At 44.6% G+C, this 27,263-nt stretch overlaps 1 protein-coding gene across 7 annotated transcripts in view; it reads left to right on the forward strand.

Moving 5' to 3' along the window:
* Positions 1–27,263, forward strand: part of FBXW11 (F-box and WD repeat domain containing 11) — a 445,866-nt gene that overhangs the window by 236,741 nt on the left and 181,862 nt on the right. For all 7 annotated transcript variants that reach the window (XM_077473614.1, XM_077473613.1, XM_077473612.1 and 4 more), the window contains one exon: positions 17,126–17,244. In XM_077473614.1, the coding sequence (XP_077329740.1) occupies positions 17,126–17,244 (119 nt within the window). The remainder of the gene's footprint in view (positions 1–17,125; positions 17,245–27,263) is intronic.

A 27,263-nucleotide genomic window follows, 5' to 3' on the forward strand; every position in this document is an offset into this window, starting at 1 on the left:
TGGGCCAAGCTGGCCCTCACTGTTATGGGCTCAAGCTATGACTTCCAGTCTCATACCCGGCGCACAATAGAGCCTTTCATAGAGGCGCTCAGCCATTCAGAGACAGTGTTGTATTCTAGCGGTGAATACAAAGCTTGCTCTGATTGCGAGGTTGTACCATCAGCCCACCTCTCTGACTCAGCCAATCAGAGGAAGCTTTGTATTCATTGCTAGAATACATTACTTGAAAAGAACGGGAAGTGAGGGCAGGCGAGGCATTGGGACTTTATATGAAACCTAACACTAGGGCAGAATAAGTCATTCATTATATGTATAATTCATAATTATTTGATATCCAATAGGGGCACAATGCAATAAATGATACACATATTATAACAGTAGATATGGTACAAAATATGATTGGTCTAATACATCATAGTACAATTAATAGCATAGTAGACACTATAACACATGATTAATAATAGTAACATCAGCAGTACACCCAAAATAGATATAACCGAAGTTATATTAAATAAATTTGACTCAAACAATCAGAACCCATGGTATGCACATGATAGCTGTGACATGACATAAAGTATGAATGCTTGACGCGTTTCGTGGAAGCTTGTCCACTCGTCAGGAGCTGCTAAGCAGGGAATACCTATAAGAAATTATAATGTGGTTATTACAATATGAAGAGAGGGAGCAGACGCTCAAGTCCAAACACTCTTACCTATGAGTAGCAGAGGAGTAAGGGGTAACTGTAATGCATAATAATAATAATATATAATAGTAAATAAGTAGGTAGTATATTGGGATCTACAGAGTAGAGGATGAAATAGTGTGAGGCAAGAGTGAAAGGGCATGTGCAAATAACCTAGTGTAAAAGGTATAAGAATACATTACTTTCTCCGAATGGCTGAGCGTCTGTGATACTAACCTGTGTTCCTGGTATGAGACTGGAAGTCTTGGCCTGAGCCCGTAACAGTGTGGTATGCTTTATGTAGCCTTGGCTACATAGTTTATACCGCACATCCAGCGGCCTTACATGGTAGTGAGGCACATGGTTTGGGCCAGCTTGGCACAAACTATTTTAAATGTATGAAAAGCTGGAGTTCAGCTTTAAAAAGTTACTCCTCTTTTGTTGTAAGGATTGTAACAAACTGTTGCAGATTCCTACCTTTTTGTTCTGGAGCAATAGTGATGTCCATGTGAGTGAATCTTTATAGGAATGGTTTTGTAATCCCTAGTCAGCTGCTGCACTTGTAGGTCTCTGATTAAAATTTCAGGGTTAGCATACCTTGAGACGAGATTTCCTTTGGGAATTTCTCACCAAAAATTACATTTTTGTTGCAGGGGATGCACAAAATGTAATTTGTCTTTGTGCAGACTTTTGGAAAAATCGGGAAGCCAATCGCACAAGTAGGAATTTACATACCTGGGGGTGTTCTGTACACCATAATTTTTTTCTCATGAAAGTGTAGTTACCCTTTTAAAGTGGATGAAACAATCCTCCCTGCAGCACTATTGTATTTTGACAGCAGAACACCTCCACTGTTAAAATACACTGATTTGCACAGCAGTCAATTGGCAGCATGCATTGATCGAACACAATTTTTTTTCAAGAGGAGTTGATCACCCAGTTGACTGCTCTTGAAAGACCAGTCCCTGCTGAACCATCTGAATTTTGATTAAACTTTGGCCAGCTTTACACAGCTAGTATGTTCATTGCGTTTGCTCTCATAACCACCATACCACTGCTTCTTCCAAACATTGTCTACTGTCAGTTTCACACTCCGGTCCTGAACATACTATCATCTTTTTTTTTTTTTTTATATATATACCATCCACACTCCTTTTCACATACAGTATCCTTCACACTCTTCTGCACAAAATGTCCATCATACCACCTCGGCACCCTGTGCTGCTCCCTTGCACTTGCTGCTCTGCATTTTCCCATGCATCCATCCATTCTACCCTTCCATTATATCCTCTGCACTTACTCCTTTCTGTAAGCTGTACTGCTTTCCATCATATCCCCACGGGAGAGAATCTTTACCTTCCCTGCACTTAACTGTACACTGTTCACTCATACCCTCTGCAGTTCTCCTTGGCACCTAATATCCTCTTTCAAACCCTGTGCCTTTCTCTCTTGCACATACTGTCACATCCTATCCCAGAATTCAAGATTCAATTTATAATCTTCTGGACTGATACCCCAGTCATTAGACTTTCCAGTCCTGTTTAAGTTTCCTGAAATGTTGCTGGATGAAACCAGGAAACATCTTATCCTAATCGTAAAGTACAGGACACAGGAATCACATCCATACACCGTGAGTGGGCACTGGCAAGCTTTTGATGACCGGCCCTGCTGGGGTACCTCCCTTTATAAACTTAACCCACTCAATGAATTCTCAGGTTTGTGCTAATGTCTAAAGGTGATTGACCTCTGCTTCTTTGTGGAGAAATCAGCTTTGCTAGCTTATTTTCTTTGAATTCTTCAACCTCTCAAGGTCTTCTTCTGATGCCTACACAGAAGAATGGACTATGGATCTGCGCAGAAAAACCTTGTACCTGGACCCCACTCTGTGGGCACAGCCTTAAATGTTTCCTGCTGAATCCTTCGTGGGTGCTTAACTGGGCACTTTGTGCAACATGCCTTTAGCCTGATGACGCTATACAGGGCCATTGCTATAGAACCCAGTCCCTGAAAATGGCTTTTGGAGGTATCCCCACCATTATGGGATGGCATGAGCTTTATACACAGTCCAGTGCTATAGACCGGTTAGACCATTTATCTCAGACCATTACTGTAAAACCTGGGCTATGTTTGTAACGTTTTCACTTTAAAGCTCAAACTTTTCAAACTTGGTGCTAAAATGTGAGCTACTCATTATAGTTTAAGGTGGATAACCAGGTTTACATAGCACTACTTTATAAGGTATTCAGGCACTTTCTCCCCCGCTTTTGCCACAAGGGGTACTGTGTACTACTATTTTCTGACACGCATACCCCATTAACCAAAAACTATTCCTTAAATCCCCCCCCATTAATTGTAGCTATGGTAAAGACTAGATAAAAGGGACAAAATTCAAAATCGCAGGAGAACATTTGCTCTGCAAAGGCCCACGAAACGCTAAACCCCAGTGATGATGCATCCCTTGCTCCAGATCAGGACCCAGTTCTAACACCGATGTCTGTCTGCATCTGATTGTGGCTTTATTTCAGGCACACAACATGGAGCCTACCTAACGAAAGCATAATTTTCTGCATCTGTGCCTCAAAGCAACCATCCTTGTTCAGGGCTTGGAAATGCCACAACTCCTCTACCACTGTTTGTCAATCATAGATAATGATATGCCAGTCCTAGAGGATTCAGAGACAGAAGGGAATAGAGAGGGTTTTGAGACCGTATGGGAGGAAGTTGAAGTTTTCACTTCCCAAAACTGCTATTGAACAGAGTGCTTCATACAACATGCTTGCCAATGTTGAAAAGCTTATTGCCTCTGCCTTTGGCATTGTGCAATCTGACTCTCCTCAGTCTTACCTGTCCCCTTTGGGGACAGAGAGACCTGCAAAGTCCTGAAAAAACATTCCCAGTTCATAAACAGAGAATGTGCAATCTGACCATCGCTTTACTCCTGACAGTTTTCACTTCCTCTAAAATCATTGCTGAACTCTATCCAGTGGAAAAAGAATTTTCCAAGAAATGGGCTATAATATAGTCGATCCTGCCGTGTCTGTCTTAATATTAGCGTATAACGCACACCCTAATTTTAAGATGCACGTTTCAGGAAAAAACATTTTTTTTTTTTAATAACAACTTTGAAACAAATTAAGGGTCAGTGTTCATCAATGTCCATCTGCAGCCTGATCAATACCATTTTATTTGGTCTAATTTGCAGCCTCACCATCTCTCATCAAAGTAGCCTGAACATCAGGAAATCAACAAGCCATCATTGCCTCTCCACTCGGCTCACCTAACACACACGCACAGTCCCGCTTCTACCATAGACATTGGACCAGCTCCTGTGATTGACAGAACGCTGGTCCAATGCCGGTGGCAGAGGCTTGACTGTGTATGTGTGACGTGAGAGCCGACTGGAGAGGAGATGACTGCTCGGTGAATTCTGGCGGTGCTCGTTCCCCTCCGAGGTACGCGGTCGGTGTATAACACGCACCCCTGATTTGCCCCTTATTTCAGGGGAAAAAAGTGCATGTTATATGCCGATAAATACGGTAATCACATCTATGTACCTCTTAAAGGTGTTCTTTAACCACTTGACCACTGGGCACTTAAACACCATTAAAAACCATACCAATTTTCAGCTTTTGGTGCTCACATTTTGAATGACAATTACTCAGTCATGCAACACTGGACCTATATGACATTTTTGTCCTTTTTTTCACACAAATAGAGCTTTCTTTTGGTGGTATTTAATCACCTCTCAGTTTTTTATTTTTTGTGCTATAAAAGAAAAAAGACCGAAAATTCTGCGAAAAAATGAATTTTTCTTCGTTTCTGTTATAAAATTTAGCAGATTAGTAATTTTTTCTTCATAAATTTTGGCCAAAATTTATACTACTACATATCTTTGGTAAAAATAAGTACAAATTGGTGGATATTATTTGGTCTTTGTGAAAGTTATAGAGTCCACAAGCTATGGTGCCAATATCTGAAAATTGATCACACCTGAAGGACTGACAACCTATTTCAATTCTTGAGACCCTAACATGCCAGAAAAGTACAAATACCCCCCAAATGACCCCTTTTTGGAAAGAAGACATTCCAATGTATTTAGTAAGAGGCATGGTGAGTTTTTTGAAGTTGTCATTATTTCCCATAATTCTTTGCAACATCAAGATTTTTTTTTTCCTTTTTTTTTTCTTTTCCACAAAATTGTCATATTATCAGGTTATTTCTCACACACAGCATATGCATACCACAAATTACACGCCAAAACACATTCTGCTATTACTCCCGAGTATGGCGATACCACATGTGTGAGACTTTTACACAGTGTGGCCACATACAGAGGCCCAACATGCAGGGAGCGCCATCAGGCGTTCTGGAGCACACAGGACAATTCTGACATTTCTCTCCTACATGTAAAAATCATCATTTATTTGCTAGAAAATTACAGAGAACCCCAAAACATTATATATTTTTTTTTTTTTTTAGCAAAGACCCTGGAGAATACAATGGTGGTCGTTGCAAATTTTTATCTCACACGGTATTTGCGCAGCAATTTTTCGAACGCGTTTTTTTGGGGGAAAAAAACTGTTTTGTGCTTAAAAAAAACAAAAAAAACAGTAAAGTTAGCCCAATTTTTGCATAAAGTGAAAGATGAAGTTATGCTGAGTAAATGGATATCGAACATGTCACGCTTAAAATTTTTTTTTACTGGTTACATGTTTTGAGTTGCAGAGGAGGTCTAGGGCTAGAATTATTGCTCTCGTTCTAACGTTCGCGGCGATACCTCACATGTGTGGTTTGAACACCGTTTTCATATGCATACGTAAGCGGGGCTTACGTATGCATTCGCTTCTGCATATGAGCACATGGGGACAGGGGCACTTTAAATTTTTTATTTTTTTTATTTTTCATTTTACTTTATTTTAGTTTGACATTTTTTTTTTCCCCAAAAATACATTTTTGATCACTTTTATTCCTATTACAAGGAATGTAAACATCCCTTGTAATAGGAATATGGGGTGACAGGTCCTCTTTACAGTGAAATCTGGGGGTCAATATGACCCCACATCTCACCTCTAGGCTGGGAAGCCTGAAATAAAATAAAAAAAGATTCTGGCTTTGATCGTACTGGCGAGTTGGTAGAAGCACCGGAGGGCGGTGAGGGGTGGGGGGGGGGGCGTCTATGGCTGGGTATCACTGGGTATCACCGAGTATGGCTGGGTATGGCAATTTATGGCGGGGTATTGGCAGGGTACTGCAGAGTATTGGCAGGGTACTGCGTGGTTAAATTCGGTGAGCAGCGATTTGGGCACTGCAGATGCAGCCCACATCGCTGCTGACACCGATCTTTCTCCTCCGCTGTACCGATCGGTACAGAGAGGGGGAGGGAGGAACCGGCGTCATAACATGACACAGTTTTGTTTACAAGTGATCACTCCGTCATTTGACGGAGCGATCACGTGGTAAACGGCCGCGACGAGCAGCCGTTTACCGTGATCCGTGATGACCCGGCGGTCATGGATGATCTTGTGTGCGCGCTCCAGGGGGCGCGCGAGAGCAGAATTCTGGGAGGCCATTAAATAACTGCCTCTCAGAGTTAAACAACCGCCCTGAAGCCGTTAATCGGCAATGGGCGGTTGTTAAGTGGTTAAAGGATTCTACAAATAGAAAACTTGAGTGAAAACTCCTAAAAGCACTTTAATCTTGCAGGCCCTGCAACCAGCTTTCGCTGCGATTTAAGTATGTCATACTTCGGTTAACTAAACAAGGACAATGCACAAGCCGACATGACCTGTATTTCAGTATTGTGCAGTTACAGAACGATTACAGCAATTGTCTCCTGCCCTGCTTTTTGTGTAGGTGCACTGGAACATGTCACAAGACACATTTTCAGACTGGCCCTAACATCCATTCATATGCCCAGAATCTTATGACCTAAAGCATGGGTCCTCAAACTATGGCCCTCCAGTTGTTCAGGAACTACAATTCCCATCATGCCTAGTCATGTCTATGAATGTCAGAGTTATACAATGCCTCGTGGGGTGTGTAATTTGGCAAAAGCTGGAGGGCCATAGTTTGAGGATCCCTGACCTGAAGCTTGGGTAGCTGAAGCTGCCTGCAAAAGGTGCCTCACACGTATGCCCTTCCAAGGCCAATGCCTGTTTGAGACGCTTGACAATTTTTTCAGAGAGGACTCTAGAGGAACAGTTTTATTTCACAAGGTAAGATTCCCAAAAAAACTCTTCCTCAGGAGCCCAGTTCCTCAGTGTGTAGCACCTGTCTTCTCTACCCATGATTCAGTTTGTTGAATTATCCTTAGGCCTACCATCTGCTAATAGCGTGTTCACAAAGGTCTTGTCACCTCTGCTGGTCCTGCTTAAAACCCAGGACATTCAAGTCATGGACTATCTAGATCTTCTAAAGAACTCCTCTCCCGGTCTGTTACAAAATGTCCACAGGACAATTCGCTTGGGCAGTCCATTTAACTCTGCTCTCCAACCTTCTTTTCGCCTAGAATACTTTGGTCTGCTCCTGGACAACATACCAAGCAAAAGATTCTGCATGAGAGTTCTAGGCCTAAAAGTTGCTTCTTTTGAGACCGTGCCTTTTGCCCAAGTCCATTAATTTCTCCCAAATAAGCACTTTACCAGCACGGAAAAAGCAGGCTCTTTCACTAAACTTATCCATGCTCCTAAATTAACCACTTCAGCCCCGGACCAATAAACACCTTAAGGACCAGAGGTCTTTTTCCAATTTCACACTGCGCTGCTTTAACTGGTAATTGCGCGGTCATGCAATATTGCACCCAAACGAAATTTGCGTCCTTTTCTTCCCACAAATAGAGCTTTCTTTTGATGGTATTTGATTGCCTCTGCGATTTTATTTTTTTTGCGATATAAATGGAAAAAGAGCGAAAATTTTGAAAAAAAAAGATATTTTCTTGTTTTTGTTATAAGAAAAATCGAATAAACTAAATTTTAGTCATACATTGAGGGCAAAATTTATTCAGCCACATATCTTTAGTAAAAAAAATGTCAATAAGCGTATATTTTTTGGTTTGCGCAAAAGTTATAGCGTCTACAAACTAGAGTACATTTTCTGGAATTTACACAGCTTTTAATTTGACTGCCGATCTCATTTCTTGAGGTGCTAAAATGGCAGGGCAGTACAAATCCCCCCCAAATGACCCCATTTTGGAAAGTAGACACCCCAAGGAAATTGCTGATGGTTATGTTGAGCCCATTGAATATTTATTTTTTTTGTCCTAAGGGATTGAATAATGACAAAAAAAAAAAAAAAAATTGATATATTGCTCACACATGCCATAGTTATATGTGGAATTGCACCCCTAAAATATATTCCGCTACTTCTCCCGAGTATGGGGATACCACATGTGTGGGACTTTTTGGGAGTCTAGTCGCGCACGGCACCCCGAAAACCAATCACCACCTTCAGGATTTCTAAGGGTGCAAATTTTTGATTTAACTCCTCACTACCTATCACAGTTTCGAAGGCCATAAAATGCCAAAATAGCACAAAACCCCCCAAAATGACCCCATTTTGGAAAGTAGACACCCCAAGCTATTTACTGAGAGGCATGTTGAGTCCATGGAATATTTTATATTTTGCCACAAGTTGCGGGAATATTACAAACTTTTTTTTTTTTTGCACAAAGTTGTCACTAAATGATATATTGCTCACACATGCTATGAGCATATGTGAAATGACACCCCAAAATACATTCTGCTGCTTCTCCTGAGTACGGGGATACCACATGTGTGGGACTTTTTGGGAGTCTAGTCGCGCACGGCACCCCGAAAACCAATCACACATTCAGGATTTCTAAGGGTGCAAATTTTTGATTTAACTCCTCACTACCTATCACAGTTTCGAAGGCCATAAAATGCCAAAATAGCACAAAACCCCCCCAAATGACCCCATTTTGGAAAGTAGACACCCCAAGCTATTTACTGAGAGGCATGTTGAGTCCATGGAATATTTTATATTTTGCCAAAAGTTGCGGGAAGATTACAAACTTTTTTTTTTTTTGCACAAAGTTGTCACTAAATGATATATTGCTCACACATGCTATGGGCAGAAGTCAAATTACACCCCAAAATAAATTCTGCTGCTTCTCCCGAGTACGGGGATACCACATGTGGGGGACTTTTTGGGAGCCTAGCCACGTACGGGACCCCGAAAACCAAGCACTGCCTTCCGGATTTAAATATAAAATGCTACCAAAAAACCTGTTAGCGATGGCAGGGATCAGGCCTGACTCTGCGATCGCTGCAGTTATGTGTTTAGTGTTTTGTAAGTGACAGTGATCGATCGATACTGCACTTGGGTGGGCTGGGCAGAGGGGCAAAACGCAGGTGCTAGCAGGTATCTGGGCTGATCCCGCTAACAATGCGTTTTTTGGAACCCTAAACTGCTGGGGACGCTAGTATAGATCTGATCAGATATTGATCTGTTCAGATTCTATAGCACTACGGGAGGTGTATGCTTTGCGTGTGGGTGTTAGTGGTACTGGCACTAACCTAGCGCTGCCTGGGGCGACGCAGACCCTGACCCTAAAACCTAATTGATATCACCCGCCGGGTGATCAGGGGGTTAAACCTTTATTGGGTAATAAATGGTGGGTGCCCTGATGCTATAAAAAACAAACTAACCAGAGTCACCCGTAACACTTATACGGTGATCAGTGGTGAAAGGGTTAACTAGGGGCAATCAGGGGGTTCAAATTTTTATTAGGTAGTATATGGGGGTCCCTGGCGCTATATAAAAACCTGACGGGGAACCTAAATAACTAACTGGCTAACCAGCGTCACCAGTGACACTTATACTGTGATCGCTGGTGAAAGGGGGTGAAAGGGTTAACTAGCAGCAATCAGGGGGTTAAAACCATTATTGGGTAGTATATCGGGGTACCTAGCGCTATAAAAACCTGGCGGTGAACCTAAAAAAATAACTAGCTACCTAGCGACACTAGCGACACTAATGCAGCGATCAGAAAAATGATCGCTTAGTAACACTGGCAAAAGGGGGTGAAAGGGTTAACTAGCGGCAATCAGGGGGTTAAAACCATTATTGGGTAGTATATCGGGGTACCTAGCGCTATAAAAACCTGGCGGTGAACCTAAAAAAATAACTAGCTACCTAGCGACACATGCAGCGATCAGAAAAATGATCGCTTAGTGACAATGGCAAAAGGGGGTGAAAGGGTTAACTAGCGGCAATCAGGGGGTTAAAACCATTATTGGGTAGTATATCGGGGTACCTAGCGCTATAAAAACCTGGCGGTGAACCTAAAAAAATAACTAGCTACCTAGCGACACTAGCGACACTGATGCAGCGATCAGAAAAATGATCGCTTAGTGACACTGGCAAAAGGGGGTGAAAGGGTTAACTAGCGGCAATCAGGGGGTTAAAAACATTATTGGGTAGTATATCGGGGTACCTAGCGATATAAAAACCTGGCGGTGAACCTAAAAAAATAACTAGCTACCTAGCGACACATGCAGCGATCAGAAAAATGATCGCTTAGTGACACTGGCAAAAGGGGGTGAAAGGGTTAACTCTAGGGGCAATCAGGGGGTTAAATCTTTATTGGGGGGTGATAGGGGGCTACCCTGGACCTAACACTAACTGTCCTGACAGTTTTTACTGTCACAACTGACACTGAATGCATTGATCAGTAAAGAAATGATCAATGCAATCAGTGACACTGTGACAGGGGGGGCGGGGGCGATCGGGGGGGGGGATTGGGGGGGGTTTGTGTGCCTGTGTGTACCTACATGTCAGTGTAGTGTTGGTGCACACTTACTATTAGTCTTCTCCTCGTAGTCCGGTCAAAAAGACCGCCCCGAGGAGAATGACATCACTTCCTGTGTAAACAATACACAGTGGGAGGAAGCTTCTCATTGGCCAGGAGCGATCCAGAGGGGGTGGCCGAAAACGAACGGCCATCCCCTCATCACGGAGCGCTCCTGGAGGGAACCGGACCGTCGTATCCAACGGGAGGGGGTCCGATCGGACCCCCCACCCGCTGGAAGGCAATCACGTACATCTACGTGATTGTGCCTGCCTGTGCCATTGTGCTGACGTACATTGGCAATACGGCGGTCCTGAAGTGGTTAAAACAGAACGACACCCATTGATTAATGTTTCCCAAAGCAGTTACATTCAAGGCTTGATGTAAATATACTGTATTTATCGGCGTATAACATGCACTTTTTCCCCTTAAAATCATGGGAAAATCGTAGGTGCATGTTATACGCCGATCCCCTGCTGATTGTGAGTCTTGGGCGGCTTTCGGCCGACTTTGGCTCTTCTCGGCGGCTTTTGGCTGTTCTCGGGGGCAGAAAGTTGCTGAGAACGGCGGAAGGTGGCTGAGAACTGCCGACAGCTGCCAAGAACTACACAGGATATCAGGCTCTGTATCTCGGCGGCACCATTTTTGAAAGGAAAAGCTGACAATTAAACTGACAAGGCTGCAAATAATGGACAAATCTACATATGACACTGACAAGGGTGCAAATGGTGGACACGGGTGCAAATTGCATTGATAAGGCTGCATTGATGGGCATTTAAATGTAATGTTTTTTTTTTTCCCTTAAACTTCCCTCCTAAAAAAAAAAAAGGAATTCCTTAAAATGACCTCCTAAACTTGGGGTGCGTGTTATACACTGATAAATATGTTGACTATCATTTGCTTGTGCTCTCTCATTAATTGGCTGGTGTCATAACTGATTACATGTGCAGCACCATGACAACTTCACATCAGACAGAGGCTAAAATGGTAGCCTCCTTGGCTGCAGAGGATATGAGGGTTTACTTCCACTTGAAATGCTTTTAGAAAATAGGTGAAACATAAGGAACATGTCCCATATATGGGACTTTTGAGTTACCAATGCACATTACTAAATCTATAAAACGTCATAAAAAGATTTCATTTTTTTAAAAACCCTGCTAAGGCTCACTTGCCCTATCCAAATTGTATCCCTTTTTATCTCTTTATCCCTCTTACGTAATAATACTTAAAATTGTACACAAGTATCCAATGCTCTTCCCTATGTGCAGCGAGGGAGAAAGGATTGTTCTCTTGATTGGTTTCGTGGATTATATCGGCCACTTCCTCAGGAGATTAACAGACTATCTTAGTGCAAATAAGTAAAATTATAATGGTAAACGGCACATTTGATATTTAATATTTCACATAGGTTTGCCTCACCTACAGGTTTGAATATACCATAATTTTCCAGAGGTATGTACGCCATTAGTTCTCAAGGAATAATCAGGATGGCCACAAATCCTCAATTTATCGGATAGCTGTAATTAGTTCAACCATCACTGTTTAGAGAAATAAACAGAATTACCATTTCTCATTATTTAAACTGCTATCCTTCCCATAAAGGATAATGGGGGGGCTGGGGAGTGAGTATAAAGGCAAATAAAATGCACCTATCCGTTTTCAGGTGGTTCAGTTATACATGGTTCTAAAGGTCCTTAGCTGGTAACTCCATTGTTTACAATATGCATTAACTCCAAAAATCTGCTATGGTCCAGAATTTTTAAACAGCATTCCTCCACATCTCCGGCCACCAGCCATGCTCCACTAAGGATATGCACTTAGCAGCCATAACATTATGACCTCTGATGGGTAAAGTGAATAGCATTGATTTATAATGGCATCAGAAAGTGTGTGATATATATTTGGCAGCAGGTGAACATGTTTTCCCTGAAGTTGAGCTGTTGAAAGCAGAGCAAATGGGCGTAAGGATTTGAGTGACTGGCCAAATTATAATGGCTGGTTCAGAGCCACCTAACGAACTGCAGCTTTTGTGAGATCTTCCTGGTCTGCAGAGGGTCAGGACCTACCTGAAGTGGTTCAGGGAAGTAAAACTGGGCCCAGGGTCATGGAAGGCTCATTGATGCATCTGGGGAGTCCAGGCTGGCCCGTGTAGTCTGATACAATAAGAGTTACTGTAGCTCAAATTGTTAAAGTTAATGTTGGTTACAATGGAAAGGTGTCAGAACAGTGTCGCGTTCTGTTTATGATGGCTGCATAGCTCGAGGGTACCCATGCTAACCCATGTCGACATCCAAAATCTCCTACAAATGGGCGCTTGAGCATCAGAAATGAATCGCAGAGCATTTAAAGATGTTGGCCTGGTCTGAAGAATCATGTCTTGCATCATGTGGATGGCAAGGTGTGTGTGCATTGCTTACTTGAGAAAGAGATGGCACCGGGATATGCACTATGGGAAGAAGTTAAGCTGGTGGAGACTTGAAGGCTCAGCTACTAAAAACTCAGCGCTAGATAACTTTGCCTTCAGAGTTCTAGTGGAGTCAATGCCTCGACAGGTCAGGGCTGTTTTGGAGGCAAAAGCAAGGCCTACTCAAGATTTGGTAGTGTGGTCATAATGTTATGACTGATGTTAATTTAAAATTTATTTTTTTTACTTGATTTGTATACCATGAGTTTTTAAAGTTTTAAGCCACCACCAGACTGATATTTTCATAGTTACATTTCCTATCTCCCAGTGGGGCATTCCATGTTTTTGTGGGGCTTTTGGGAATTGAATCCAAATGAATCCCCTGATCTCTTTATAGATGACACCTGAGCTATATGAGCTATCCACCAAAATAGGTATTCACTAATACCACTCTCTATTCTTCAAGGGGACATAATCCGAAAGCGTGTCCTGAAAAATTGTATGTTAGTGCAAATAAAAAATGTATCATGGACAGTACTCCATTTTCTCTTGTCTTCTTCAAGATCCTAAGGCATATTTCCACATATTGTAGGTTGTCCATTAACACCAATGTTTTTTTCCCCTTATATGGTTTAATCAGTATCTCATTTTCTCAAATGATTAAGGGCTAAATAATATTTTGACATATTGTGAAATGCTTTGTTGACCCAGGGCAACCTTTCAATTCCTTTGGTACCCTGTTAGACAAATACTAGGATTACTTTGTCAGAGGGGAAATGCATGTTTTTTCCTCAAGGGGAATTCATTACATATTTGTCCCTCCAATCCTAAATATAAATTCAGATGCCCTAAACTCCCATTTTGTGTAATCTAAAAACTCATTTAACCAGTTCCCGACCAGCGCACGCCGATGTACGTCGGCAGAATAGCACGGGCAGGCATATTGGCGTACAGGTACGTCCAATCTTTAATGCCGCCCTGCCATCGCCCGCCGGCGGTGCGCTTGCGTGCTGGTCGGGACCCCCGTCTCACGGGGCGGCTGAACGGAGAGATTCCGCTGTAAACAGCATCTCCCCGTTCTGCCTAGCAACAAGTGACTCTGATCTCTGCTCCGTGTGATTGGAGCAGAGATCAGTGTTCACTAAATGAAAGCCCAGCCCCCCACAGTTAGTAACACACCCCTAGGAACACTTAACCCCTACACTGCCACCCACTGTTAACCCCTTCACTGCCAGTGCCATTTACACAGGAATCAGTGCATTTGTATAGCAGTGATTGCTGTATAAATGACAATGGTTCCAAAAATGTCCGATGTGTCCGCCATAATGTCGCAGTCACAATAAAAATCACTGATCGCCGCTATTACGCTTATTGCGATTTTTTTTTTTTTTTTTTTTTTACCAAAAATATGTAGAAGAATACGTATCGGCCTAAACTGAGGGAAAAAGTTTTTTTAGTTTTTTTCAAAATTGTCGCTCTATTTTTGTTTATAGCGCAAAAAAGAAAAACCGCAGGGGTGATTAAATACCATCAAAAGAAAGCTATATTTGTGGGGGGGAAAAGGACGTCAATTTTGTTTGGGAGCCACGTTGCATGACCGTGTAATTGTCAGTTAAAGCGGCGCAGTGCCGAATCGTAATAAATTGTATTTATGGCAGAGAAACACAGCAAATAGGCATTTATCACTGCAGTCTCATTAGAACGCATCAGTACAGCCTTATCACTGCCTGTTCTTCATCAACACCTCCTCATTTGTGCCCATTGGTGCTGCCCCATTAGTGCCCATCAGTGTAACCTCATCAGGGCCCAGTAGTGCAGCTTTTCTAATTTCTTGGTCTTCCATGTATTTAGCAAAAAATAAAACCATGCTGATGATTAAATACCACCAAAAGAGAACCGTGGGAAAAAAAGATAAAGATGTAATTTGGGTACAGTGTTGCATGACTAATTGTCATTTAAAGTGTGACAGTGCTGAAAGCTGGAAATTTGGCCTGGGCAGGAAGTGGGTGCAAGTAACATTAGGCACGTGGTTAAAAAAACTGGCTTAGATTCAAAGCAAATTTGTCAATCCCTGCAGCCCCCTCTCTCCAGCTTTTTAAAGCACACATTTTACACAGCATTTCTGAGCTAGCAGGCACAGGGGGCAGTGATCTGATGTAACGCATCAAACTCGTAGGTGACTGATGCAGATAGCAGAGGAATAACATAGCAGACAGAAATCGCACTAGGTGCTTTGGATAGAGGCACATATACACTATAGGAAGATATTCTTAATTTTTAATTTCAGAGGTTTGCAGCTACTTTAAAGGGGTTGAAACCCTTGTGTTTTTTCACCTTAATGCATCCTGTGCATTAAGGTGAAAAAACTTCCCCCTTTAATGCATCCTGTGCGTTTTACTTACCTGAGCCCTGGAACTTCCAACGGTGACGACGCGTTGTCCCTCTGCCCCGGGTTCTCGGCAGAGGGACAACACGCTGCTGAGTTTTCAAGCCTTCTCTTTGCCAAGTTGTTAGGCATTCTGATTGGTGGTTGCTGTGTTTCAGTCTCCTCTGTATAGCTTTTGGACATCTCAATTGCCAGACTAGGATCCTGTGCAGTTTAATATACAATTGAGAAATTGGATTTTTGACTGGCTATAGCTGTTGGCACTGATCGTTAAGAAAAAAACTGACAGGCTATCAGCTAGCCGATACATGGATCTAAATTTGAGCCAGTCCCTGCTGAACCAGCTGAATTTTGATCCAGGTATGGATGGCTTTAAACCCCTTTATTGCAGATAGACTTGGGACTTTTCAATATGTCCATCAGCAATTGAAAATCCCTATATTTTGAGAATCTTGTGAGTGTATGCCTGTGGTCTCTGCACCATCTCTAATCAGTCGCGGGTGGAACCTTTGGCGTATTCAGCCATGCTCCCCACATTTTTTTCAACTGTGTGGCCAGTCCCAACGTTGATCAATTAATTTCTATAACTGGGGATTGGCTTTAACCTCTTTGATCCACTGCTCTACTGTAGGCGGTGCTGGGTATAACCATTTCAAAGCTATTCATTTTCTCGCCATTTAAAGCAGTTGGCCTATTGCTATGGGCAAAAGGATATCTTCCTCATCCAACCTAAAATGCATTTTGCTTGCTTCTTCACCTTGTGATCCTGCCAGCAAGTTTGCTACTCTTCAGCAGAACAAGCTGACCTGCAGATGTAGCAGTTAGCGTTGAAACAAACCATTTAAAACTGACATGGCTGCTTACAGTGATCAACTTTTATTTCTGGAAAAACCTTTATTCCAAAAGGCAATAAACTGTTTCTGTAACAGATTAAAAAGCGTTAACTGGAATTTGGCTCAATTTGTTAGTGTATCTAATTCTGCTAACACATGTAATGGCACCCTCCCTCAAAACTGATAATGTTGCTGTCCAAAGTTGTCTGTTGCTCCTCCTCACAGAGTGTAGGCACCCTAATGCATGAGGTGTGCTAATAGCCAGATCACCGGGTGTAAACTGAGGTGAAACTAATAGTGACCACATCTAATGATTAGTAAGCTGCAATATATACATTTTTAAATTAAAAGTTAAATTCCATGCTTTACTTAAGCCCCAAATGGCTTCCATCTCGCTTCTAACTACCCTGAAAAGGAGGGTGCTTGCCTATTTTCAGGGCGCTCCGGTCCAGTTATGTGCACTCCATGGTGGCTGGCTTCAGGGGAGAAGAGAGATTGCTGACAAACGGCTGAAATGCCTGAACGGTGGCATTGCCCACAGGCTCACTATGAGGCATCTGTTGTCGACTGTCCTGCCTCACCCCTGAAGCCACCACTGGAAGCTGATCACGTGACCGGACCTGAGCACCCTGAGAATAGGTAAGTATAAGCATCTTCCTTGTACAAGGTAGTTAAAATAGGTGGTTGGGAGCCGTTTTAATCTTGTAGCCTATAATTCAACTTTAATACCATTTTAAACTGTTTAGATTATGGGCATACCATCTTGTTAAAGTATTTACAAGTTTGCAGCCAATTTAGGGATAATGCCTATGTTTATTTTTGTTAAATTTTCTCATTTGTATACTACAATGTTAAAATAAAAAAAAATGTAAGATTGTTGCTTAATTTTACTTCTGCTTTCGTTTTCTTTTGACATGTGAAAGGAGCTTCTAGAGTTGACATCTGTTAGACTATTTTAACTGTTTCAACATGTTAATAAGCTTCTAAATGATTTCTGTGTTTTTCACTGCAGATATGGGATAAAACGACTTTGGAATGTCTAAAAATTCTAACAGGCCACACTGGATCAGTCCTCTGTTTACAGTATGATGAGCGAGTCATAGTTACGGGCTCTTCAGACTCCACTGTAAGGTATGGTGTGACCTACACAACTAGGTAGACATTTCCCTCAGACCTAACTTTATTTTAAATCCTTGAAAAATTGTGTTTTTAGTATTGATTGTGTGTACAAGGTTGCCTCTTTTCCCCACTTAAAGCGGGGTTCCACCCTTAAGTGGAACTTCTGCTCATCGGAAACCTCCCCCCCGCCCGCCCCCCCGGTGTCACAGTTGGCACCTTTCAGGGGGCAGGGGGGTGCAGATACCTGTCTAAGACAGGTATTTGCACCCACTTCCGTGGGAGTCTATGCCCGGGAGTCTATGCTGTTTCCTGTCCTGGCACGATGTCTGCTGGGACACACACGGGTCCCAGAGACAGCGCGGACCATTCCCATTGCACTGCACGACTCGCGCATGCACAGTAGGGAACCGGGAAGTGAAGCCGTAATGCTTCACTTCCTGATTCCCTCACAGAGAATGGCGGTGGCAGCAGCCGAGAGCTGATCGATCGGCCTCGGCTGCCGGCATCGCTGGACCCTGGGACTGATGAGTGTCCATTTATTAAAAGTCAGCAGCTGTAGTATATTTTTTTTCCAGTGGACTCCCTCTGTAAGGAATTTGTACTATCTAAATTAAAATTATTATAAGGTTAACCGGAAGCCCACATTTATAGGTGTCGGATGCTTGTGTTTGAGGGTCACAACTGCTGCTTCCGGCACCCCCCCCATTTTCCCCATCTCTACTTTCTCTGCTGTTATACCAAATTTTTTTGCATGCTGAGCCCAATATTGTCTATCGTTCCTTTTTATATGATATCCTGAAGCTGATAGAGGCGAGTCTGCAGCAGGTCCAAAAATGCTGGTACTTGTCTAAGCAATGTAACAGGAATCTGAAGCTCTCGTATGTATGTGATCCTCTGACTGGGAGCTTCATGCAAGGAATGCTGGCAACAGCTGCAAATATGCGGGCATTTCTACACCCTGTTTACTAAAAATACCAAGATATCTTAATTGTTGGCTTGAAATTCATAGACTTGTGCCTTTAGGTGATTGGACATTGGCAAAGTTTTTTTTATTGATTACAACCCCCTGGGTGTACCGCTGTAACCCTACCCCAAATTTTTTGCTAGTGTCCTGAAGGTGATCGACCGATTTGCTCTTATAGAAAATACATGCTTTACTAGTTGGAAAAAAAGGAAGAAAGTTTTAATCGGTTCCTTACTGTCTTCTAACAGAACAATAGACACCATGTATCTGGATTGGTGCAATTTCAGTAAAACCTTGGGAGGTGTAACCAGACTGTCGCACTGTGGGCGATGCCTGTAATCTCTCTTCAGACTCGCGATTCTGCCTGGGTGCTCATCTTGACACAGTGAAATACTTGTAGTTAGTTGCAGGTTAATATTCAGGTCGAGGATCATGGTCCATTACTGTGGAACCCAGACCCCGAAGGCCCCTTAAGGGGGTATGTCCACAGTGACATGCAAAGCCTTGAACCCTGAGAGCAGGGCAATGGACAGGTAAGACAGGTGCTAAATCTACTTAACTGATACTGTAGCCTCACAGAATAGGTTTCCTAAATCTTGGTTTTAGTTTTAATTTATATCAGGAAATTGGTTATTATAAACTTCTCAAACCATGGCTCTAAAATTACATCATTCAAAGCGTAGTCTCGGGTGGATGAGTAGGTGTTATGGCATGATTTAAGTCACACTATTGCCACCACTTCTTCCTAGAGCCCTTTTGTAGGGTACTCAAGCATTCCCTACCTCACTTTTGTCACAATAACTTTGCTATAGGATGGTCTACACCTTGGTTTCTGCTACTACTTCACAGATGCACTTATTAACCTTTCTCCATACCCAACTCCGTGAGTGCTCCACCAATAGCAGTGACGGAAACCAGAGGCAAGGGAACTAAAAGTTAAGGCTAACATTGTCTGCTCAAGGGCCTACAAAGCACTTCAACCACTCAGAATGATGCTTCACTTGCACTGGAGTATGGCCCTATTTTAACACCATTCTCTGCATCTGTCAGACTTTCATGGACAACTATGGCTTTAATAAAGCCATCACTGTTCAGAGCATTAAAGTACCAAGCTTCTTCTCCATCCCCACTGTCTCTGCCAGATTTGGAACGTAAAATGCCTCCTCTAGTCTAGAGGATGCAGGCATTGAAGAAAATGAAGAGGACCTAGAAGTGTGGTGTTAGAAGAGGCTTCAAAACATTTCTCAAACCTTTAAACTTTTCACATTGCCGCTGTGCGGTCATGTTGCCTCCTGCTGCTCTCCTCCCCCGATCTAAGGACTATAGCGGAGGGCCTGAGATTCCCTCTGATGCCAGCCTGGAGTTAATGTGTCTGCACATTAGCGATGTGAATTAAGGTATTTAGCTGCAGAATAAAAAAACATACCGGTAGTATAGCTTGTTACAACAGATGGGCTGGCAGTAATTGTGCTCACTAACTTTGATGGCACACGGAATAGCAGGAGGGCAGGGGTGGGTTTAGAGGTCAACTCGCACTAGGAACTGAGGAGTCTTTATTTATTTTTTTGTTTACCTTTTTTAAACTAACTTCCTACTATGTCTATAAAAGATGTCCCCTTTTTTAATGTATAAGTACATGTTCCACCCTAAAAACGGATGCAACATGTTCACACTGCTGTATCCTCTCCCCGATCCGCAACAAGAGTGACAGCAAGTAGGATTTTCTCCCCAAACTCTCACAATAAAAAATAAAAAAAATAAATAAAAACCCTTGACCGGCGAGGCTGAGCCCACCCCATTCAGGCAGCTTACACTGACATTCTGCAGGAACCCTGCATTGCACCCGCCATCTACGGATCATAGGTGCAATGCTTCCCAGGCTCCTAATAGAAGAAAAAATAAATGCACATGTTTTTACCTGCAAAAAAGATGTGCATTTATTTATTTTTTATTTTATTGAATTTATCCTTTAAAGATTCTGACAGAGCATTTTTTGTCATGTTTTAACCTTCTGGGCCCAGCTGTAACTGGCTACTGCTGCTATTTGTGTGCCAGACCATAGCTAATTGAATTAGAGCAATGAATAACCGGAAGGATCCTGTATTCCAGGACTGAACTTTGAGCACGTGCAAGAACTCCCCTCTTTGTTACTAGTTTTCATTAATACCCTACAACGAAGCATGACACACATCTCCAAAATTGCTTTAATGCTAAACCCTGGACAGCTGAGGTTGCTTGCAAGTGTCTCCTCACACATTGGTGAGGCACTTGACAAGATGTCATGGGAGGAAAAGTGCCTCCGCAACACGAGGTTCCTAAACCCCTTTTTCTTAGGGTGACCAATGATAAATGCTTAAGGGTCCCTGCTCAGATTGTAAAGGTCCAATGAGGTGAATGCCGCTGACTAGTGAGGATGCAGGCTAAGGAAAGGTGTGTCCAGACCAAAACCACACTGCAGAAATTGGAAGAAATAACCCCACCACACACCTCACCTGACCCTAAAGTGGTTAGCTGATAAGCGCAGCCTCAGTTTGATTAATCCAGATCACAACTCCAACATGTTTCACCCCTAAAAAGTGCTTTCGCTTATATTTACCGACCGACACAGCTCCTCTCTGTAACAAAATGGGTTGTCAGCCCTATCACTGGAGATTACTGGGGCAAAGTTGTAATGCAACACTTCAGAACATTTAGTTCCGCCCAGGGGGCGGTCCCTAGGCTACAACCCCCACAGCCTGCCCTAGCAGATTCAGTTTTATTTTGCCTAGTGAAGGAGATGCACCTAGGAACCCTGCGGGCCCATAGGTCCGTGTTTTTTTGATGCAGAAGATTGGCTTTTTGTGCAACATGAATGATCCGGTGATCTCCTTTCAACAGCCGGGTGGGTGACAGGCTGGTTCACTTATCCTTGTAGTCTCCCCAGTCCAGCCATCGAGCGTGTGCAGGTTGCAGCTACAGCTCAGCATGACATACCTCCGCTCCAGAGGTGGTCGGTGAGCTTTATGCTCCGGGGCATACTTATGACCGGGCTACTGATGTCTGCGTCACAGTATGCCGGGCCAGTAGTCTTCCCTGTACTGATCAGGAGTTGACTACCATGGGATGTCCCTCAGCTCTTCAGGACTGGCAAGTACAGCTCTCGCTGTCTTGGCAGGGTGGAGCAGCTGGGCATTTCCCGGGAGGTAGATTCGGGGGCCCCCCTCACCCCCCTCTTCTCTCCCCGGTCCCTAACTCCCCTCGCCATGATGCTATATGGTGTGCCCTGGGCTCTCACCTGGGGGTTTAGCTGTATGGGGGGCCTGGGTCCTGCAGCTTAGTCCCGATGGATGCTTGTGTGGTCTGCCCCTGTGTTGGTTAAGCGCTGTCTAGCCTCTCATAGCACTGATCGGCAGCCATTTTAAATATGGGCAAGGGTCAGACATGCTTCTGGCTTCAAGCGGCCATTTTCCTAGCGATTCTCTATTAGAACACTGGCGGCCATTTTCTTGTAGCCGGACCACGTTTTTTGTGCTCTAGCAGCAGCCCATGTGCCCTCAGCTTCCTGTTTGGTCATCACAGAGCGCTGGGAGGTTTATCCTGTGATTCTGGACACGTGTCAGATCGCTCACCGATCGTTCACCGATCGTGCGACCAGCCACCGACAGTTTTGCTATCTCTGCATCTGGGAGCGCTCGGGATTGACAGGCACTGCTGTAATACAGTGCAGAACTGCTCAGGATGGTGAGTCCAGCGAGTTAGAGCCCCTCAGTCAGCGGCAGCAGGAGGGTGGGACTGTCACTGTCCTAAGTCCCCTTCGGGTGGCAGACAGGGTAGGGTCAGCATGGCTTCAGAAACTGGTGTTTCTTCCCCCGAAATCCAGGCAATTGCAACCGGGTCACCTGCGGACTGTGTGGTCCCTATGGGCACCCTTAGGCGGTCCTCAATTAGTTCGTTGCCAAGACAGAGGTGGTACGTGGGAAGAAAGGTGCTGAAAAGTGCCCCCCCCCCCCTCTGGGGAGAGCTGACAGACTTGGGTCCTGCTGAGGCCGGTGACCCCTGCTCTGTCTTGTCAGATGACACTGACCAGGACTGTTCGGACAGTCGAGGTCGAGGATGAGTCCCCGTCCGTGCAGGACAAAGCTCTAGTTGGAGCACTTATCACAGCTGTGCGTGATACCCTGAAGATCCAGGAGCCAGCGGGTACCTCTGCTGATGTACTGGTCTCTTTTGGGTCCCGCAAGCCAGCACGTTCACCTAAGGTGTTCCCGTATCGGACTTATTTTGATAAGTTCATTTACAAGGAATGGGGTCACCCGCAACGGACCTTTGCGGTCCCCAAATACATGGTGGTGTGTCAACCTTTTGAGGAAAGCCTTCTCAAAAAGTGGTTGGCTCCTCCGGTCGTGGACCCCCCAGTAACCACGATCCCAGTTGAGGGGACTCCTGCATTCAAGGATCCCACGGACAGGAAGGCCGAGGCGGTGGCTCGTTCCATGTTTACGGTTGTGGGGTCAGCCGCACCTGTACTGGCATCCGCACTTGTGTCGCAGGTGCTGACTGAGTGGCCAAAACTTTTGCACCGCCAACTGGGAGAGCAACAGGCCTCCCCTGTCTACGTGGAACTAGCAGACCAACTAGTGCAAGGCCTTAAGTACGTATGTGACGCGGCCCTGGATACTCTCCCTCTGTTATCCAGGGCTTCAGGGTCAGCTGTGGTGCTGAGGCCCCTGATTTGGCTAAAATGCTGGTCTACTGGCCAGGCATCCAAGAAAGCCTTGACGGCTCTTCCTTTCCTTGGCGACAGGCTCTTTGGAGTCTCGTTAGATGACATTATTAAAAATGCCACTGGTGGTAAGAGTACACTACTCCCACAGGCTAGGAAAGCTAAAGAGCCACGCCGCAGGCAAGGGCTCTCTTTTTCTGCTCACAAATGGCTTTTTCGTCCGCCCCGGTGCTTTGACAAAACGTGCCCAACAGGATGCCCACGGATGGTCAAAAACGTCCCTGGAACCGCAAGCCTACGAATAAAAGTGCTACCGCATGAAGGTTTGCCCCCACCCATGTCTCGGGTGGGGGGTCGACTTTGGGAGTTTTCAGCCCGGTGGTCCTCCCAGCTATCCGACCAATGGGTCTGCGATCTGATTTCCACAGGCTGCAAGATAGTTTCTCTCTTGGCCGCCAAATAGATTCTTCCCCTCCAGCTTACCTGTATCCCCGATTCGCCGGGAGGCCCTGTTAAAGGCAGTGAGGGACTTGCTGAATCGAGGGGTGATTGTACCAGTTCCGGAATTCGAACACTTCCAGGGATTCTACTCCAATCTGTTTGTGGTTCCCAAGAAGGAAGGGGTACGTCTGATCTTGGACCTGAAAGCCTGCAATCACTTTGTAAAAGTGCAGAGGTTCATAATGGAATCAGTTCGCTCAGTAGTTGCTGCACTCCATCAAGGGGACTCCCTGGTGTCCTTAGACATCCAGGATGCGTACCTGCACGTACCTATTTGCCTTCGGCATCAAAAGTTTCTGCGTTTTTGCAGTCGGGGAAGCCCATTACCAATTTGTGTGTCATCCTTTTGGTCTGGCATCAGCCCCCTGAGTCTTTACCAAGGTACTGGCTCCAGTATTGGTGTTGCTGAGATAACGTGGGATCTCGATCGTGGGCTACCTGGATGATCTCCTCCTGAGAGTATCTTCCGCCTCAGAATTAGAGGAGGATATGGTGATCACCATGCGGACCCTGCAAAAATTTGGGTGGCTGTTATACCTGAAGAAGATGGTACCGACTCAGCGTCTGGAGTACCTGGGTTTACTGTTGGACTCCAGGGAAGCAAGAGTTTTTCTCCCTTCAAATTGCAGACTCAGATCTGCGGTAAAACTGCTGATGAATCGCAAGTGGTCGTCTCTCTGGTTTTGCATGCGAGTACTGGGACTCATGGTAGCCTCCTCCGAGGTAGTACCCTACGCCCAGTTCCACACCAGAGTATTTCAGAAGGAGATCTTGTTAAAATGGGACAAGTCTCGGCTGTCCCTGGATCGACAGAACCAGGTGAGCCAACCAGTCAGGGACTCTGATCTGGTGGTTGAGGTCCCCAGTGATTCAGTCCGGAAAATCGTTCCTTCCTCTGAAATGGATGGTGATCACTGCAGATGCCAGTCTATCTGGCTGGGGCGGAGTGAGGGGGGTTCAGTCAACTCAGGGCCTCTGGTCGACAAAAGAATCTGAGTTGCCTATCAATCTGCTCAAATTGAGAGGGATCAGGCTATGTCTCCACACATGATCGGTGAGGCTTTTTTTCAACGACCCCTGACATCTCACTCCTTAGTACTTTCGTTTAGGGGGTACGACATGTAGTCCCTCCGGTGCGCCCACCGTTACCTCCATGGGATTTGAACCTGGTGTTGTCTGCGCTTCAAAAACCGCCATTTGAAAATATCAGGGAGATTTCCCTGTTGAGTCTTTCCCAGAAAGTGGTCTTTCTAGTGGCCATCACATCGGCCACGATGGTTTCAGAATTGGCGGCCTTGTCTTGCAAGTCGCCCTATCTGGTCATCCACAGGGATAAGGTGGTGTTGAGTCCGCAACCATCTTTTCTACCGAAGGTGGTCTCAGCTTTTCTTGTCAATGAGGACATTGTATTACCATCACTGTGTCCTAAGCCGAAGCACCCCAAGGAGGTGGCCCTTCACTCTCTGGACGTGGTTAGGGCCCTGAAGGTGTATTTGGCTGCCACGGCTCCCTTTCGGAAGTCAGACTCACTGTTTCGGTGGCTGGTCCAAAGAAGGGCATGGCGTCTCGTTGGCCACCATTTCCAGGATCAGACAGATTGTAGTACAAGCCTATGCCTTGAAGGGGCAGATACCCCCCTTTCCGGTCACGGCCCACTCTACGAGGGCAATCTGAACATCTTGGGCCTTTCGACACCAAGCGTCGTCACTCGGGCGTGTAAGGTGGTGACCTGGTAGTCTGTCCATACGTTTACTAAGTTCTACAAGGTAGACGTCAGTGCATCGGCTGATGCCTGTTTTGGCCGCAAAGTTTTGCAGGCGGCCGTGTAGTTGCAGTTAAATGTGCGACCTTAATTTTTTTCCTGTTTTTTCAGTAAAAACGCAGTACTGTTATTTTAATGCACTGTTGCATAACTTCCGCAATTGGTTGCGGTCTTTGGGATCACTCCTGTTTAGGATACCCGGTTATTTGGCAGTTTTTCCACGCACTGCTATTTTTTGTGGGTTAAGTTTCACTAGTTCCCACTTGCCATGGTGGATAAAGTTTTTAATGCTGTTTTTTCCCACCCCTCGTTTGGCACTGATTGGGGACGTCCCATTTTGTTATAGAGAGGAGCTGTGTCGGTCGGTGAATATAAGGGAAAATAATAGGATTTTTTTGGTACTCACCGTAAAATCCTTTCCTCTGTAATTCACCGACAACACAGCACCCACCCCTCCTTTTTCTCTTTACGTTATACTGCTTGTTGACGTACTGAGTTTGCTAGGGCAGGCTGTGGGGGTTGTAGCCTAGGGACTGCTGCCCCCTGGGTGGAACTAAAATTTCTGAAGTGTTGTATTACAACTTTGCTTAGTAATCTCAGTGAATAGGGCTGACAACCCATTTTGTTAGAGAGGAGCTGTCGGTCGGTGAATTACAGAGAAAAGAACTTTACAGTGAGTACAAAAAATCCTATTTTCACGATGCAGGGTTCCTAACCCCCCCCCCCTCCTCGGGCTTTTATTATCTCAAATAGAACAGTGCCCCGTTGCTATCAGCCTTCATCTTCAAAGCCAAAACTCAGTAGTTACTTTTGGCCATAGTGCTGACAGTCCAGACAATGAAAAGCAGTTTATGTAAAATCCACAGGTTCTATAAGAATGACAGATTCCCTCTGTTTTGTCTCCAGGGCCTGAGCAAAGGATATTCTGCTTTAAAATCCACTCAGTCCACACTCAAAAGAATTAGTCAAACACAAGCCCTGAGGACCAGCCAGGTCATTTTATGTGGCCCTCAAACCTCAGCTGCAGCACCCCCCACCTTTAGCTTCACCTCCACAGAAAAAACTTCAGATCCTATGCTTCTCCATGTAGCTGCCCCTATTCCCCCTCCCCCACTCTTAGCAGTCAGTAACATTGAAGCCAAAAGAATGCCTCCCCTACAGATCCAGCATCCTTCTGTGCACCTGAAACATCCTTTAGTCTCCGCCTGGTCTCTGCAGTCAGCTGACTCCAGCCCCTCTGGTCCTCCTCCAGACCCTGCAACTTCCTGCTTCCTAGTTCCGCACCCATCTTGTTCCAGGCAGCAGCTCAAGGTTACATAGGTTGAAAAAAGACACAAGTCCACATAGTTCAACCATAAAAATATCAAGCGATCCCATATACCCAATCCTATATCCACAGCGAAAAACCCCAGTAAAGCATGATCCAATTTGCTACAGCAGGGGAAAAATATTACTTCCTGACCCCCAAGAAGCAATTGGATTTTCCCTGGATTAACTTTACCTATAAATGTTAGTACCCAGTTATATTGTGTGCATTTAGGAAAGAATTCAGGCTTTTCTTAACACAATCTACTGAGCTGGCCAGAACCACCTTTGGAGGTAGTCTATTCTACATCTCTTACTGTGAAGAAACCTTTCTGTATTTTGAGATGAAATCTCCTTTCCTCTAGGCGTAAAGAGTGCCCCCTTGTTCTCTGTGTTGACTGTAAAGTGAATAACTAACTTAACACCATAGAGCTTTCTTTTGGTGGTATTTAATTACAGCTCTGAGTTTTATTTTTTGCTAAACAAACAAAAAAATGCAAAAAAAAATAAAAAATCATGTTTAAAATTTTGCAAACGGGTCATTTTTCTCCTTCATTGAAGTGCGCTGATGAGGCGGCACTGGTGGGCGGCACTGGTGGGCGGCACTGGTGGGCGGCACTGGTGGGCACTGATAAGATGGCACGGATGGGGGGCACTGATAAGATGGCACGGATGGGGGGCACTGATAAGATGGCACGGATGGGGGGCACTGATAAGATGGCACGGATGGGGGGCACTGATGGGCACATAAGATGGCACGGATGGGGGGCACTGGTGGGCACATAAGATGGCACGGA

This window comes from Lithobates pipiens, unplaced genomic scaffold (genome assembly GCF_037356315.1).
Source record: "Lithobates pipiens isolate NorthernLeopardFrog02 unplaced genomic scaffold, aLitPip1_a1.2 Scaffold_8, whole genome shotgun sequence".
Classification (NCBI taxonomy): Eukaryota; Metazoa; Chordata; class Amphibia; order Anura; family Ranidae; genus Lithobates; species Lithobates pipiens.